At 57.4% G+C, this 13,584-nt stretch overlaps 8 protein-coding genes across 8 annotated transcripts; 5 read left to right on the top strand and 3 right to left on the bottom strand.

Moving 5' to 3' along the window:
- Positions 1 to 2: 2 nt before the first annotated feature.
- On the top strand, positions 3 to 276 carry SPRG_21546 (hypothetical protein; the record flags this gene model as incomplete). The annotated part of the gene is made up of 2 exons (XM_012355699.1): positions 3 to 117; positions 161 to 276. Coding segments are annotated over 2 exons (231 nt in total), but the record flags the coding sequence as incomplete, so codon positions are not given.
- Positions 277 to 769: 493 nt separating this feature from the next.
- Positions 770 to 3,038, top strand: SPRG_15388 (hypothetical protein; the record flags this gene model as incomplete). The annotated part of the gene is made up of 15 exons (XM_012355698.1): positions 770 to 887; positions 934 to 1,032; positions 1,083 to 1,199; positions 1,252 to 1,350; positions 1,403 to 1,501; positions 1,544 to 1,645; positions 1,687 to 1,818; positions 1,863 to 1,961; positions 2,010 to 2,108; positions 2,153 to 2,251; positions 2,299 to 2,397; positions 2,440 to 2,538; positions 2,597 to 2,719; positions 2,774 to 2,857; positions 2,904 to 3,038. Exons 1-15 carry the CDS (start codon positions 867 to 869, stop codon positions 3,036 to 3,038), a joined length of 1,506 nt encoding a protein of 501 aa, XP_012211088.1. The 5' UTR covers positions 770 to 866.
- Positions 3,039 to 3,412: 374 nt separating this feature from the next.
- On the bottom strand, positions 3,413 to 4,655 carry SPRG_15387 (hypothetical protein; the record flags this gene model as incomplete). Its single annotated transcript, XM_012355697.1, has 5 exons — positions 3,413 to 3,679; positions 3,801 to 4,028; positions 4,075 to 4,257; positions 4,316 to 4,399; positions 4,446 to 4,655. The coding sequence occupies 5 exons, from the start codon at positions 4,653 to 4,655 to the stop codon at positions 3,413 to 3,415; spliced, it is 972 nt and encodes a 323-aa protein (XP_012211087.1).
- Positions 4,656 to 4,992: 337 nt separating this feature from the next.
- SPRG_15386 (hypothetical protein) lies at positions 4,993 to 6,431 on the bottom strand. The gene is made up of 5 exons (XM_012355696.1): positions 6,186 to 6,431; positions 6,055 to 6,137; positions 5,815 to 5,997; positions 5,467 to 5,724; positions 4,993 to 5,418 (listed from the first exon to the last, which is right to left on the bottom strand). Exons 1-5 carry the CDS (start codon positions 6,409 to 6,411, stop codon positions 5,131 to 5,133), a joined length of 1,038 nt encoding a protein of 345 aa, XP_012211086.1. The 5' UTR covers positions 6,412 to 6,431; the 3' UTR covers positions 4,993 to 5,130.
- Positions 6,432 to 6,851: 420 nt separating this feature from the next.
- On the top strand, positions 6,852 to 8,411 carry SPRG_15385 (hypothetical protein; the record flags this gene model as incomplete). Its single annotated transcript, XM_012355695.1, has 9 exons — positions 6,852 to 6,981; positions 7,034 to 7,129; positions 7,185 to 7,223; positions 7,272 to 7,371; positions 7,441 to 7,573; positions 7,615 to 7,647; positions 7,696 to 7,834; positions 7,890 to 8,042; positions 8,091 to 8,411. The coding sequence occupies exons 1-9, from the start codon at positions 6,874 to 6,876 to the stop codon at positions 8,409 to 8,411; spliced, it is 1,122 nt and encodes a 373-aa protein (XP_012211085.1). The 5' UTR covers positions 6,852 to 6,873.
- Positions 8,412 to 8,455: 44 nt separating this feature from the next.
- SPRG_15384 (AGC/PKA protein kinase) lies at positions 8,456 to 9,619 on the bottom strand (the record flags this gene model as incomplete). The annotated part of the gene is made up of 6 exons (XM_012355694.1): positions 8,456 to 8,581; positions 8,634 to 8,709; positions 8,770 to 8,937; positions 8,989 to 9,409; positions 9,460 to 9,500; positions 9,543 to 9,619. 6 exons carry the CDS (start codon positions 9,617 to 9,619, stop codon positions 8,456 to 8,458), a joined length of 909 nt encoding a protein of 302 aa, XP_012211084.1.
- Positions 9,620 to 9,819: 200 nt separating this feature from the next.
- On the top strand, positions 9,820 to 11,385 carry SPRG_15383 (hypothetical protein; the record flags this gene model as incomplete). Its single annotated transcript, XM_012355693.1, has 1 exon — positions 9,820 to 11,385. The coding sequence occupies one exon, from the start codon at positions 9,820 to 9,822 to the stop codon at positions 11,383 to 11,385; it is 1,566 nt and encodes a 521-aa protein (XP_012211083.1).
- Positions 11,386 to 11,592: 207 nt separating this feature from the next.
- SPRG_15382 (hypothetical protein) lies at positions 11,593 to 13,461 on the top strand (the record flags this gene model as incomplete). The annotated part of the gene is made up of 13 exons (XM_012355692.1): positions 11,593 to 11,666; positions 11,713 to 11,739; positions 11,786 to 11,864; positions 11,913 to 12,029; positions 12,076 to 12,201; positions 12,251 to 12,360; positions 12,416 to 12,542; positions 12,600 to 12,686; positions 12,738 to 12,812; positions 12,864 to 12,968; positions 13,020 to 13,224; positions 13,266 to 13,341; positions 13,440 to 13,461. 13 exons carry the CDS (start codon positions 11,593 to 11,595, stop codon positions 13,459 to 13,461), a joined length of 1,230 nt encoding a protein of 409 aa, XP_012211082.1.
- Positions 13,462 to 13,584: the final 123 nt, after the last annotated feature.

Genomic DNA, 13,584 nt, shown 5'->3' with positions numbered 1-13,584 from the left:
GCAGGAGCCTCCATCAACGCAATCAACCCTATGTTCCTCTTCGAACGACGAGGCTACAGCGCTCGGCAGCGCGAAGGAAGAAGATGCGATCACCGAGCTCCAAGCTCGCTTTGCATGGTTCGGAACGTCCGAGTCCGACCTGATGGACTTTTATATATAGTGAGCGCCCTCGTAGCGCACCAAACAAGAGCGCGACGCTCGAGAAGAAGAATGTTCTGCGCCACAAGGCACGGCAACCCAAGAAATAAATCCCACCCGGCACGAGCGCTCGTGTGATAGCTGCTTGGCATGCATACAGAACGATACACAATACTACCAGCCTCACCCACACGTAATTGGAAGACGTAATACTGCATTGATTCCTCTGGTCTTTCCCGCGCCGGCTGAAACATATGGCTGGGAGATTGTACGAGGAGGACTCTACATATGTACATATCTTGTGGATTTGAGACACTGCAATCTTGTGGACATACGTAGCGAGCGACGAGATCGTTCAATTGCTCTTCGAGTTTGTTTGTCTGCATGCGCAGAGCAGAGCGATGGTTGGGTAGTCATGTACGAATCGAATGATATGAGACGGCGTCGGGAGCATATAAAAGGTCAACTCGCTTCTCCGACATCGCAGCCATGTCGCGCAAGATCGTCATGTGGATGTGACGGTAGGCCACGCTGCCAAAATGATTTTCTTGCAAACAACAACATACCTACGCGGTTTCACCGCCCCAAAAGTTTAGCTTCGGGCCCGTGTCTCTATTCTTAGCCTTTCAACGTTTGCGCGAACGCTCCAAAAATCGGGTGGTGCTCATTGCTATATGGCTGTCGCCCAGTGTCTCTCTCTGCGCTCTCCTACTTCAACCATTTAGCCAATGGCAACACCTACAACGACGGTGCGAAATGAACTTTGCATTGTGGCGCGCTCAATGTTTGGCGTAGAACCCACTACTACAAGCTGCTCGCGATGGCGACGAGCGCTCGGTGTCGATGCTCGTGCGTGGGTCGCAATTCCATACCATGGTCAACGGCAAGAACGAGGTAGGTGACCGCACGCATGGTTTACGCTTCTCAAGACACGCTATCTCTAGTATGGCCGGACGGCGTTGATGCTAGCGGCTATGAACGGCCACATCAACTTGCTCCAACTCCTGGTCCAACACTTGGGCTACATGTGTCACACAGACCAAATTCACGTCGTCGACAACGTACCTCGCTACCTTGCTGTTGGCATTTTGGTCAAAATTTCTATCTCTGTAGGACGGCAGAACAGCGTTGATGTTGGCGGCGATGCATGGCCACACCAACGTGGTCCAGTACCTCCTCGAGCAAAAAGCAGACCTAAGCGTCGCCGATAACGTATCGATGTGCTGCAGTGCGCACGACGTGCTTAAATGCGTTGCTTTGGTAGGGCGGCAGGACCGCGTTGATGTTGGCGTCAGCCTGCGGGCACATCGCTTTGATCCAACTCTTCCTGCTGCGCTCGGCAGACATCCACCGCGTCGACAACGTATGCGATATAAAGTGTCGGAGATGAATTCGCTGTATGTAGGAGGGCAAGACGGCGCTGATGATGGCGTCAACGAATGGGCACGCTGATGTCGTCCGCCTTCTTCGACCCACCACATATACAGCCGCCTCTCACATTGATCAAGCACGCTCGGTTGGGTTTCGCTGAGCTGACATGAGATCTAGAACGGCAAGACAGCGCTGATGATTGCAGCAGCCAATGGCCACGCCAATGTGGTCCAAGTCCTACTTGAGAAGAGCCCAGATTCACAAACGTCTCACATCGATCCAGTTCAGCACGTCAACGACGCGGATAAAGTACGTCAGTGTACGAAGCGCGTCGAGCCAAGATGTGCATATAGGAGGGCAAAACGGCGTTGCTGCTGGCGTCCGAACACGGCCATGACAGTGTCGTCAAGATCCTGCTGAGCCGCAATGCTTGCGTGCTGCATACCGACACTGTACACATTCTCTCTTGGATCGCAGCGTTGAGAGTCATTTTCTCGTAGAAAGACCGGACGGCGCTGCTACTGGCGACCACGAATGGACACGAAGCCGTTGTTCGGCGTCTGCTCCTTGCTGGCGCAGCCGTCAACTTTACCGATCCGGTTCCCCTCACAATGTCCCATGCAGCTCGCTGACTCGTTACTAGGATGGCCGAGCCGCGTTGACCATCGCGTCCGCACACGGCCTCGAGGTCGTCGTCCAGTGGCTGCTCAATGCACAAGCAAATGTGAACGTCTGTGATCGAGTACGGAGCTGTCCCAGGAGGCGGATCGTTGATTCCGCCATGTGTAGCACGGCAGGACGCCGTTGATGCTGGCGGCCATAAACGGCCACGAGACCGCCGCCAAGTGGCTCCTCAACGCCGATGCAAAAGTCAATGTTATCGATCGCGTACGAACGCTAGTCGAACAGGCCGCTCTAAAGCCTTTGTAGAACGACAAGACGGCGCTGATGCTAGCCAGCGCCAGCGGTCACGATCGCGTCGTTCAACGCTTGCTTGCCGCCGGCGCCAACGTCCATCTCTGTGACAGCGTACGCAGCATATCTCTAGTGCAATTGAATCGTACTATCGTCGGACGCCTGGCTGTAGAATGGCCACACCGCACTGCTTCTTGCGTCGCGCCAAGGACACAGTGCCATTGTGCAGCGACTTCAGAACGCGGGAGCCGCCATGGACCCCAACCCTACGGCAACGACCGCCACGACACCCGAGGTACATTGACCGAACGCCATCATGAACTTTGACAAGCAACCACTTGTCTTCTAGCGCGGTCCTCCGTCGGACGACACCGCTGCCATGCCAAGTGCAAGTGCGAACGATGTTTGCGCCAAGAGACACGAAACCAACGAGGTAAGTACGAATCCACATGTCCCAATTGACAATGGACGTATTGCAGGAGCGTCCATTGGGACAAAACTACTTTACCTTTAGCGGGTTGAGAGCTGCGATGCCTCCTGCCAGCACGGCGGAGGAAGAACCTGCGATCGAAGAGCTCCAAGCTCGCTTCACACTGTGCACCGCATCCGAGTAAGACTCTTCCGTGGTACGATGAAACGTGCGTAAGAACGCACTCGTAGCTCGGACGACAGCGCAGTCGCTGTCAACAGCAGAAAGATTGTGCGCGCCAAGACGAGACGGTAATCTAGCCGACGATTCAATCCCGACAAACTGTCGCGACGACGCTTCGACACGGCTCTGTCGTGACGCACTGTAAGAAGAACGAATCAATGCATGCGCTACATTTTAAACAAATCATCTTATTTTCGTTTGGCTCATCGTAAGCTTGTAAGCAGTGCATCACGCCAAGAAGGCTTCTCACTCTCCCATAACAATCGACGGTATTGGAAAGACGTGGCGAATTGTACGTAGGTTGCGTCGCCCACGGAAGCGTGCTTTAAAGTAGAATTACGCGTTCGCCTTGCGATAGGCAATCACCGACGCACTGAGGCAAATGATCGCGGCGCCAAGGATGCTCCACATATGCAGCGCCTCGCCGAGCAGCGTCACGTCCCATAGCATCACGCAGAGCAGATTGAGGTACTGCAGCACGGAGGCGATGCCGGCCTTTTCGATCTGGAGGCCCTTTGTGATCATGAGCTGGCCAATGCAACCGAAAAATCCGATCGCGAGCACAATCCCAGCCTCGTCGGTGGTTTGCGGCACGTACAACCCCTACCCACGTTTGTTTTCACAATATTGCCGCAGCAATACAAGACAAGTTGTCTTCGCACCGATCCAAAGAGCGCGATTTTCGTGAGCGAGCCCAGCGTGCACGTGAGTGAAAGTACGTGACGAGCGTCCACGTGTTCATGCTCTGGAGCATGCGGATGAGGATGTTGATGAGGCCAACACACACGGCTGTGAGGATCGCGCAGAGCATTGCGAGCGGCGGCGCCTCGGACGACGCCGCGTGCACGCCAAAGACAAAGGCGGGCCGCGCCACGCAGATGACACCGGCAAACGACACCAAGACGCAGAGACCGCCGACGACGTCAATCTTCTCGCCAAGGAGACAGACACTCTATGCCAGGATCTCGTAACCTCGATGCTTTTCAATCGAGACGTACCAGGACACACGTGATGATGGGCGCGGTGAAGATGATGACAGACGCCTCCGAGAGCACCATTTTCGAGTAGGCATAAAAGGACATGGTCATGGCCGTGTATCCAATGGCGACGCGGATGCATAACAGCTTGATCAAGCGCGGCTCGACTGCCAAAAGCGGGATCTTGAGGTAGAGCTGGACAGCCTACGATGCCAGTATAAACGAGCTCGAAAACACAAAAGGTAGCACGTTAGGTACGTACCACGTTCATGACGAGCGCAGTCGACGACCGCCAAAACACGATCTCGTCCGCGTAGAGAAAGCGCGACGAAAACTTGATGAGCACCTACGCGACCCGAATGTATCAGTGTTTCAAGACGCGTTGGACGTACCGACATGAGGCTCAACGCAATGTTGCCGCCGATGATCATGCCAAAGCCAAAAAACTTGCCGTAGCTCTCGCTGATGGCGTGGCGCCGCTTGGCGAGGTGCCGAAGGACGCGCAGGGGCTTGCTGTCATGATGCACACCGTCGGTCGCGAGCAAGAGAGGCTCGGCGTCGGTCTCGGGGTGCACGAGCTCGACGACGGCCGAAGTCGGCATTTTGCACACTCGAATTCTCAAGCGTACGTCGCAACTCGTTTCAACGATCGTGCAATTGGAAAGACGAAACGCTTGCTTTTCCCTTTGCTTTTCGCAAGCATGTGCGACACGCGCCATGGTTTACGGCGACGACCCATGGCGATGATAGCCATGCGAATTTGAGCGCCATCCCGGCATGCGGTTGCCGTTAGCAGCGTGTCGGCGAGCCGTGTGGACACGGGTTGCCCACTTGGTGGACCTGAGTCCCGGCATCGAATGCATGCTGAGAATGATCACGTTCGTTGGCGCTGCTCTGGACCGCGTCTCGCAGTGCACTCGTGCTGCGCGCGTTGGTATCGACCTTAAAGTCTTCTTAGCCTTTGACACGATGGTTTCTATCCCATAATTCGCCGTCCGGCCGGGTGCGGTCGCAAGCGATGGTAGCTTTGTAATAGAGCCACTAGGATGTGCAGACTTGCATTGGAAGAGCAGTTTCTTAGGACGTTGCGTCGGGGGCGGCTGGCAGCGTCGGCGCGGGTGGCCGCTTCCCGAGGAGAATGCCGGTTGCGACGCAGAGTACGAGGCCGCCCATTATCGCGTGCATGTGGATCACGTCCACCATGATCGAGTCGAGGAGGATGGTCCACGCAACTTTAAAGAAGACCATGGCAGCCGCAATCGGGTTGCGTTCGAATTGGTAACCGCGGAGGAGCGCGAGCTGGCCAAGCGCCCGGAGGACGCCCATGAGCATTAGCAGCACGCCGTCGCCTTCAAAGATGTGGTCCTACCGCAGCGCTCGTTGCAAGGTCGAGGGGATGCGACCTGAACGTACCGAGCTCAAGAAGAGCAATTTGAGCAGCGCGAGGCCGCAGCTCACGGCGCTCATGTGCGTGTAGACGGAAAGCATCGGCGCTTCGTGGAGCTTGAAGAGCACGCCGTAGTAGAGCCCGAGGCCGCACGCGCCGCCGATCGCCCACGCAAACTCACGCGCAGCGTCCGGCGCCTGTACAAAGACGAGAGCAACGAGCGCACCGGCGCTGCACGCCATGTCCCGGCGGTCATGCACGTGCTGGACGAGCACCTTGGTCGCCTGTCCAAGTGCAATGTCAAAAACGGCCAAATGAATGTCAAAAATGCACAAATGAATGTCAAAAACGCAAGAAAATATTTCAAAACGCACCACGAGGCCCGTGAGCAGACTCGACGCGAGAAGGAGGATCGTCGCGTCCGTGAGCTCAAACGTCGCGTACGCGTAGCTCGAGACGGCGCAGACGAGGTACTGGAGGCCGCCAAGGGCAAAGACGTGCGAGCGGCTAATGCCATCAATGTCCAGAAGGCGCAGCCGGAAATGGTTTTGCAGCGCCTAGACAATATTGTACTACGCTTCAACATGACAAGATTGTCGTATCAATGGAGCTACCACGCCGACGCCCATGCTCAGAAACGACTGCCAAAACACCATCGTGTCAACCGGCGTCGATGGGGCTCCGTGCTTGGTCATGCCTAAGAGTCCACTCTTCCTTTGAGTAGATCCTTGGAGAGAATGCTAACCTGCCACGAGCGTGACGCAGCACGCGCCAACGACCTGGAGCAAGAGCCCCACGCGCTCAAACTTGATTTGGAGCAGCGACGACTCGGGGCTCGGGGCGGGCGCCGCTTCGACGCTGTCGACATCGGAAGACTCGGTGAGCGACTCGAAGGCGACGTCCGGAGTCTTGCTCGGCGTCGGCAGCACGCTGCTGAGCTTCGTCTTGAGCGCTTCGACGGTCGACGCCATGGGATTCCGAGTGCGCTATTTTTACGCTGCGGCGCAAGGTGGCGGCTCCATGCTGGAACGGTCGATCAACTTGCTTCGTCTCTCGTTTACCGTACATTACTCGTGCAATGTACAAAGTAGTCTGATAGACAATACGTCCAAAACGAGCATGAGAGTCGCTTTGCGTTGGCTGTGTGGCCTGCAAGGGAATACAAATTTACTCCCTTGGTGGCCCGAGACCACGTCATCGCCCATCCCATGAGGTCAAGAGCCATCCGCCTCCACGATAGAATATATCCTGGCTGCTGGATGCTTGCTTGTGTGAGGCATCTAGTGTAGCTATCCTAGGCAGGCGGCAGGCGATCGATGGTCATGCTGCCTGTCCAGCTCGCCACGTCTCGTCCTGGACTCCAAAAAAGGGCCTGGCGCACGTGGTATAGCACCATATGGTAGTGTTTCAATCGTCGAGTGCCAGTTGCCAACATGGCCAAGTCCCTCGACGTCTACTTGACGCCGGAAGCGCTCCTCGCGCGGCCGTACGACCTCACGTACGAGAGCTCGGCCGCGACGTCGATCCACGGCAAGCGCCTCGTATGTCCTCCACGTGTCCTTGCGCGCCGTCGTATCCTGTCGTTCTGCGTAGGCGCTCCGCTTTGATGCGACGGGCAACTCGAGCTTTGTCGAGCTGAGCCGCCAAGACGTCTACAAGACGGTTCAGGACGCAGCGCGTGGCCACTGCGTGCGTTACCATCCTTCATCTCGTGCAAGCGCTTCTAATGGACGACATGTCGTAGAGCATTGAGCGCCAAGGATCGCTGGCGACCGAGATTCCGGTCCGATGGCAGTTGATACATTTATACAGACGCCGAGCATGTGCCTAGGCCATTCACATGCGCGATATCCGCAAGCTCGACAACGCGTTTGCGATCGCGGTCGAGCCGTCGTTCACGATGCGTCGCCAGGCCATTTTGCTCAACGCTGGTACGACGACGCAAGACAATTTTCTCCATACTTTCAGTCTACAACGCAGTCGACATGATGATGGACTAGATCCGCTGCGCGTGGTCATTCTGCGCGATGCGTGCCTCGTCTTTCTGCCCGACGGCGCCGACAGCCTCGTGTCGCTGCTCAAAACGAACTTTCAAGAGCACGTCAACGCCGACGCCATGGCATTTGAGTTTGCGTACGTTTTTGAGTTTGAATGGGTGGCTTATTCTGTGCTAGCGCGCTTGAAGCGGTCCTTGCAACCATTTGCAAGTACGCAGGATCGCTTTGTGTTGAGCAGCTTTTGAGTTGAATGCCTAGGCTCGTATCAAGTGCGGCCGCCAAGATCGCGCCCCAAGCGACCGCAGTCGTCGACAAGATGCTCAAGCACGGCTTGATCACGACCGAGCTCGAGGCGCTTCGGTACATCAAGAACTCGCTCCACGAGCTCGAGGCGCAGGTTGGTTTGTGTTGCATCCTACAAAGACAGTCGCAGAACGTCATTCTTTACCTAGGTGAATGGCATCCGGCGAGCGCTCATGGAGCTCCTCGAGACGGACGAAGACGTGCACATGCTGTATTTGACCAAATTGCATGCGTCGCCTGGGATGGACGTGATGAGCTTTGATGCGGAAGACGCCGAGTCGCTCCTCGAAGTCTACCTCCAGGTACTAGAATGTTTTATTCTTTCAGTTTGTGCTTTAAAGCGATTGTAGGACATATATGGTACGCAGTCGCGGATCGCACTGCTGCTGAGCAACATCCAGACGACCGAGTCGATGGTCATGCTCAAGCTCGACACGAAGCGAAACTACTTGCTCACGGTTGACCTGACGCTGACGCTGTGCACGACTCTCATGGCCATCCCGACGTTCATCGTCGGCAGCTTTGGCATGAACCTCAGCTCGTCGATCGAAGAGGACGACTACTACTTTTGGAGCATCTTTGGCTTTTGCGTGCTCTTTCCGTTCGTCACGTACACGCTCATTCGCAAGTACCTCGGCCAGCGCGGTGTCGATCTGAGCTGGAACAACTAAGATCTCGTTTTCATGTCATCGGGACCCTTGATTGCTACTGGGCTTCAAAAGCCAGCAAAGAGCAAATTTTCGGCCGACGTGATGCTCTCGGCGCTTTCGACACCTTGCTGCGCGCCGTCCACGTGCTGGAAGCCCGTCTCGAGCTCCGGGCCTAACGCCGGGAGATCCGACTACGACGGGTCGGTAGTAGGGGTAGGGTAGGTCTAGGGTCAAGGAGCGTACCGATAGGTCCCGAAACCACGGGTGCGATTGAATCGATGGACCCAAGCGCATGGCAGGATCTACTTGCAGCAACCCTCTAGCACACGCTCCCACCAATAACGGCGCGAAATACAATCAAACATGAGAAAGGACGTACGAGATCAAACTCTGGAGCTCGGCGCTGAGGGGCACGTCACTCGTCCATGGAAGGTGCGCGGCCGTCTCACGCATGCGAGCAAAGTACGCGGGTAGCGAGCTTCCGTCACTCTTGTACGGCCATGGCGGTGACCCGTGGACCATCTCAAACAAGAGGACCCCAAACGCCCTAGGAAAATCCTCCAAATGCAAAAAATGGCGACAGAATGATAAGTCACACCACCAATCGACCGCAGCATCGTAGCCGTGACCGTCGAGGATCTCGGGCGCCATGGTGTAGTGCGTGCCGCACATGGCGGTGGCGCGTGTGGCGGACGAGGCGGCGAGTCCAAAGTCGACGAGGTGGCAGTGGCCGTCGCGCGTCAAGAGGATGTTGCCGCTCTTGATATCGCGGTGCATGTAGCCGCGACCATGGAGGTCGACGATGGCTGCTGCGATTTGAGCGGCGCATGCTTTGGCAAAGCCTTCCGAAAAGCGCGTGCAGCGCCAGAGGCACTTGTACAGTGCCTCGCCGGGCAGGTAGCGCATGACGAGCGTCATTGTGGTAGCCGAGCGCACTGAACGCACAAGGAGCGGACCCATGGCGTCGGCTTCGAGCTTGCAGCGGTCTTCGCGACCGGCGATCTCAATCTCCTTCACAGCTAATGGCCGCGCGGCTCATTTCCACGGACGAGGATGCGGATCGTCGTACCAAATTCTTGGGCTGTTTGCCTGTCTCTGCACTTGTAGACCCTAGTGACAGGTCACTAGCTGTGCAATGCACGGGCTTGCTACCGGCCACAGCTGCCTTTGCCCAGCAGGTAGAGCTTCTCGAGGTCGGCCAGGGACGGCGCCAGGTTGTCGTCGCCCATCGCAAAGATTCCAAGCCATTCAGGTACCAAAAACACTTCACGGTCGTCGTGTGATTGGCTGAAAGAGTCGCTTATGCGCACTAGAGAACGGATTTGGCGATGATTGGTCGATTGCCATCTGTGCGGTGATTGGTGCGCGTGCAATAGCCAATCAAATGCGAGGATGCGTATCAAACAACCTTTTTTCGGGTGGCAGTGAGATGGCAGGCAAGCGCAAGGCCGCCGACGTGTCCGGCAACGAGAGCGACGACAGCAGCTTCGAGGTCGCCCCGGCCGCCGACGATAGCGACGTTGCCGCCTCGGATGACGACGGAGACGACGATGACGAGGAGGATGATGGCTTTGAAGTCGTCGCGTCGAACGCCGGGCCGCTGGACGCGAACGCCCGCTGGCAGCAGCAGCAGCATATCTCGATCGTGGGCCCGAGCGTCGAGTACAAGGCGCCGGCCGCCATGCGCGCGCTAGATTCGACTCCGTTCTCGGCGGCGGCGGTGGCGCATTTGACGTCGAGTGGGTTTGGCACGCCGACGCCAACGCAAGCGCAGTCGTGGCCCATCGTGCTCGACAAGCAAGACTTGATTTCGATTGCAAAGACCGGGTCGGGCAAGACGCTTGCGTACCTTCTGCCGTCGTTCCACGCGCTCACGGCGCCCAAGAAGCACGTGCAGCGCACGAAGAAGAAGTACGCCTTCGCCGTCAAGCCCAAAGACCCGCGCCTCGTGATCCTCGTGCCGACGCGCGAGCTCGCCATGCAGATCCAAAGCGAGGCCAAGAAGCTCCTCAAGCCGTACCCGCTGCGCATCGTGTGCATCTTTGGTGGCGCGTCGACAAAAGAGCAGGTCGAGGCGCTCGACCTCCACGGCGTCGACGTCCTCGTGGCGACGCCCGGTCGTCTGCGAGACTTTGTGAGCAGCGGGCACCTTGGCTTGGACAAGGTCGAAATCGCGGTGCTCGACGAAGCCGACAAGATGCTCGAGCTTGGGTTTGAAGACCAGATCCGCCACCTCATGAAGCTCCTCCCGGCGACACGCCAGACGCTGCTCTTCAGTGCGACGTGGCCTGTCGCGATGCAGACGCTGGCCGCCAACTACATGCGCCTGCCCGTGCACGTGACGATCGGGTCCACGTCGTCGCCGCAGCTGAACCGCGACATTGCGCAGCACTTTCTCATCTGCACCTCCGAAGCCGACAAGATGGCCAAGCTCAAGCAAGCATTGGACATTGACGCATCGATGAAGGCGATCGTGTTTTGCCGCACAAAAGTCGAATGCGACAAGCTCGCGACCGTGTACGCCGACCCAACCGTTGGGTGCGTGCACGGCGACAAGCTCCAGAGCGAGCGCACGATGACCATGAACGCGTTTAAGAAGGGCACGGTCATGACGCTCTTTGCTACGGACGTCGCGGCGCGCGGTTTGGACGTCAAGGACGTCGGCCTCGTCGTCAACTATGACGTGCCCGAAAGCATCGAGACGTTCGTGCACCGTGTCGGCCGCACGGGGCGCGCGGGCGAGCGCGGTGTAGCCGTGACGCTACTCACCGCGTATGACATTACCTTTGCGCGCAAAGTGCCTGCGATGCTCAAGGCCGCCGACATGGACGTTCCGAAGGAGCTCATCCAGCTCATGCGGGACGTCAAGGTCGCGCCCATCCGCGACGTGCAGGCCAAGGCCAAGAAGCCCAAGGTGCCGCAGCCGCAGCCGCGCAAGGCCAAGGCCAAGAACAAAAAGGTCTCGTCCAAGAAGCGCCGTACGCTCTGCTTATAAAGAGAGACTTGTATAAAGAATAGATAGAGAGAGATACGTGTACTACTTCTGCCCACTTGCCGTACTAGTACCTGCGTAGTAGCTGGCGGGACGTTGAGGCGTCGGCATTGGGCGATGCCACCGCTCTCGCACGCAGAGCCAAATTTACACGACGAGCCGGTTTCGATATCCGACTCGAACGGTCTGTTGACGTGTCCACTTCCCAGTATGCACGATTCGCAAGCTCGCATCGTGCAGCGCATCTCCAAGGACCACGACCTGCAACGGCGCCGCTTTGTCGAGTAGAACGCTGCGTCTCGTTCTTGAAAGGTCATGGAGGTCGTCTAGGACGCTTGAGCACCTTTGTACCGCTCGGTAGAACCACGTCCTTGGCTCGAGGAGGCTAATCCCATGCGAGTAGCGCGGCGCTGGACCTCGCCGACACACTCGTTGTCGAGAACGGCGAGGTCGTGCGCTGGTTTACAAGCTCCAGAGACCACGTAGTGCATGCACACGACGCGTCGTGATAGGTGATCAGAGAGCCGTAGGGTGTCACCGCTAAAAGCGCCGCCGACCTCCACCGCATCCCGATCAAGCGCGCGTTTGTCAAGTCGTGTCTCCGCCTCGAGTCCAACGTGAGCCGGAAGCTCGCCTTTCTGCATCAAGTACGTCGTGGTCTCACTCTGCCACTCGACTCGAACTACGTTGCAGGTGCGCGAACATGGCGAGACGGCCTTCCGCGTCCTGCACGACTTGGAGTTTAACGCGATTTTGTGCAACCCAAACGCGCGCGAGTGGATGCTGACGCGCTTTGTGACGCGCCACGTCGCTGGCAAGGTGGGCCCATGTCGGCATGACTCGATTGTAGAGGATGAGGAATGACTAGTTTGGGCCAGCGAGCGCGACGCACGCGTGCCGCTATAGCCGCGCGGCGGCGGGTCTCCAGACCCATGTCCGCTTTTACCGCCCGCCGCAGTTCTTTTTTGGTACCGAGCTGTACGACACGAAGCTTGGAATTGCAAGAAAAATGGTCACATGGATGGATGTGTAGGACACCGGACGAGAAGGGGCTTCAATTCCCGCTCGAACATCACATGCTGCACTGTGTCAAGGAGCTTTCGTCGCCATGCAACCCATTGGTCCAAGAGCTTACCATGCGCATCGTGCATGCAATCGAGGTCGCATTGTGCCGCACGACGTACTGCAATGTTGAACAGTGATCCACGATGACGTAGGCGTCGTCGGCGCACGAAGTCGTCCACATCCAAACCGATTTTGTCCTGACGGCCAACGACGACCTCGTCCTCGTGCGTGTTGCCGAGGTGCGCCGACTCGCCATAACGGTCTTCGATACACCGTAGTGTACCTGTTAGATTGTCTACGCGTCGGACGTTTGCAACCCACTCCAACGACCGACGCCGGCGGTCGCATCCAAGTCTGCCGCCTTGGTACGCGTGACCCTGGTACAGAGTCCAACATATTGGTCGTTGATGCCCTAGCCTCGACGGCCCTTCTCGTGTCCTGGCGCTTTTTGTATGGACCATCCGCCGGACACTATTGCAAAAGTCGACGACGAGACAACATCGTATGCCGTGGCCAAAAAGGTACTAGTACGCACAACTAGAAACGATCGTGGATAGATTGGACTTGGGTAGTCCATTGTGTGGGCCGACCACGAGTCGCATCTGCTCTTGCGCGCCCAAGGCACAACGACCATGTTCCAGTCCAGCGCAACCAACCAAGCGCTCGTGACGGCCCTCGCCCAGTCATATACCTCGATCGAGAAGATTGAATCCATTGAGAAGCTCCTCACGCGACGCAACACGGTACTGGAGCAGCTCCAGTGGTTCTCCAAGCACGGTATGACGACAATGTTGGATCGCTTTTTCACGTGGTCCTAGGACCCGCGCTGGAGACCACGCTGCCCATGGAGGATCTCTACAACAGCGTACAAGTCTGCGCCGACTGCTGCACCATGTACCAAAAGCTGGATGATGCTCGGCGTCACCGCAGCAGTCGACCGCGCAAGGAGCCCAATGACGTTAGCGCCGCGAGCGCTCGTGTGCTGGAGCTAGCGACGCCCAAGCATCGACCTAAATCAAGCGGCGCTTTGTCAGTCGAGAAGCACCGTAATCGCCCACGGCTTTCCAAATGCCTGAGCGGTCCAGCACCGTTTTGGCGGCCGCCAGACGAGTCGCCACCTCCGAGCTGCAGCACAAC

The sequence above is a fragment of the Saprolegnia parasitica genome, assembly GCF_000151545.1.
Source record: "Saprolegnia parasitica CBS 223.65 unplaced genomic scaffold supercont2.290, whole genome shotgun sequence".
Taxonomy (NCBI): domain Eukaryota; phylum Oomycota; class Saprolegniomycetes; order Saprolegniales; family Saprolegniaceae; genus Saprolegnia; species Saprolegnia parasitica.
Note: the sequence above shows the minus strand (reverse complement) of the source record. Positions and strands in the feature narration are given on the sequence as shown.

What these genes read in the sequence shown, in the direction of transcription:
- SPRG_15386 (XM_012355696.1), bottom strand. Translation starts at nt 6,411, where the DNA reads ATGGCGTCGACCGTCGAAGCGCTCAAGACGAAGCTCAGCAGCGTGCTG. An exon ending in CTGCGTCACGCTCGTGGCAG is followed by an intron (nt 6,138 to 6,185) that starts GTTAGCATTCTC and finishes GTGGACTCTTAG; the next exon opens with GCATGACCAAGCACGGAGCC. An exon ending in GTCTGCTCACGGGCCTCGTG is followed by an intron (nt 5,725 to 5,814) that starts GTGCGTTTTGAA and finishes GCACTTGGACAG; the next exon opens with GCGACCAAGGTGCTCGTCCA.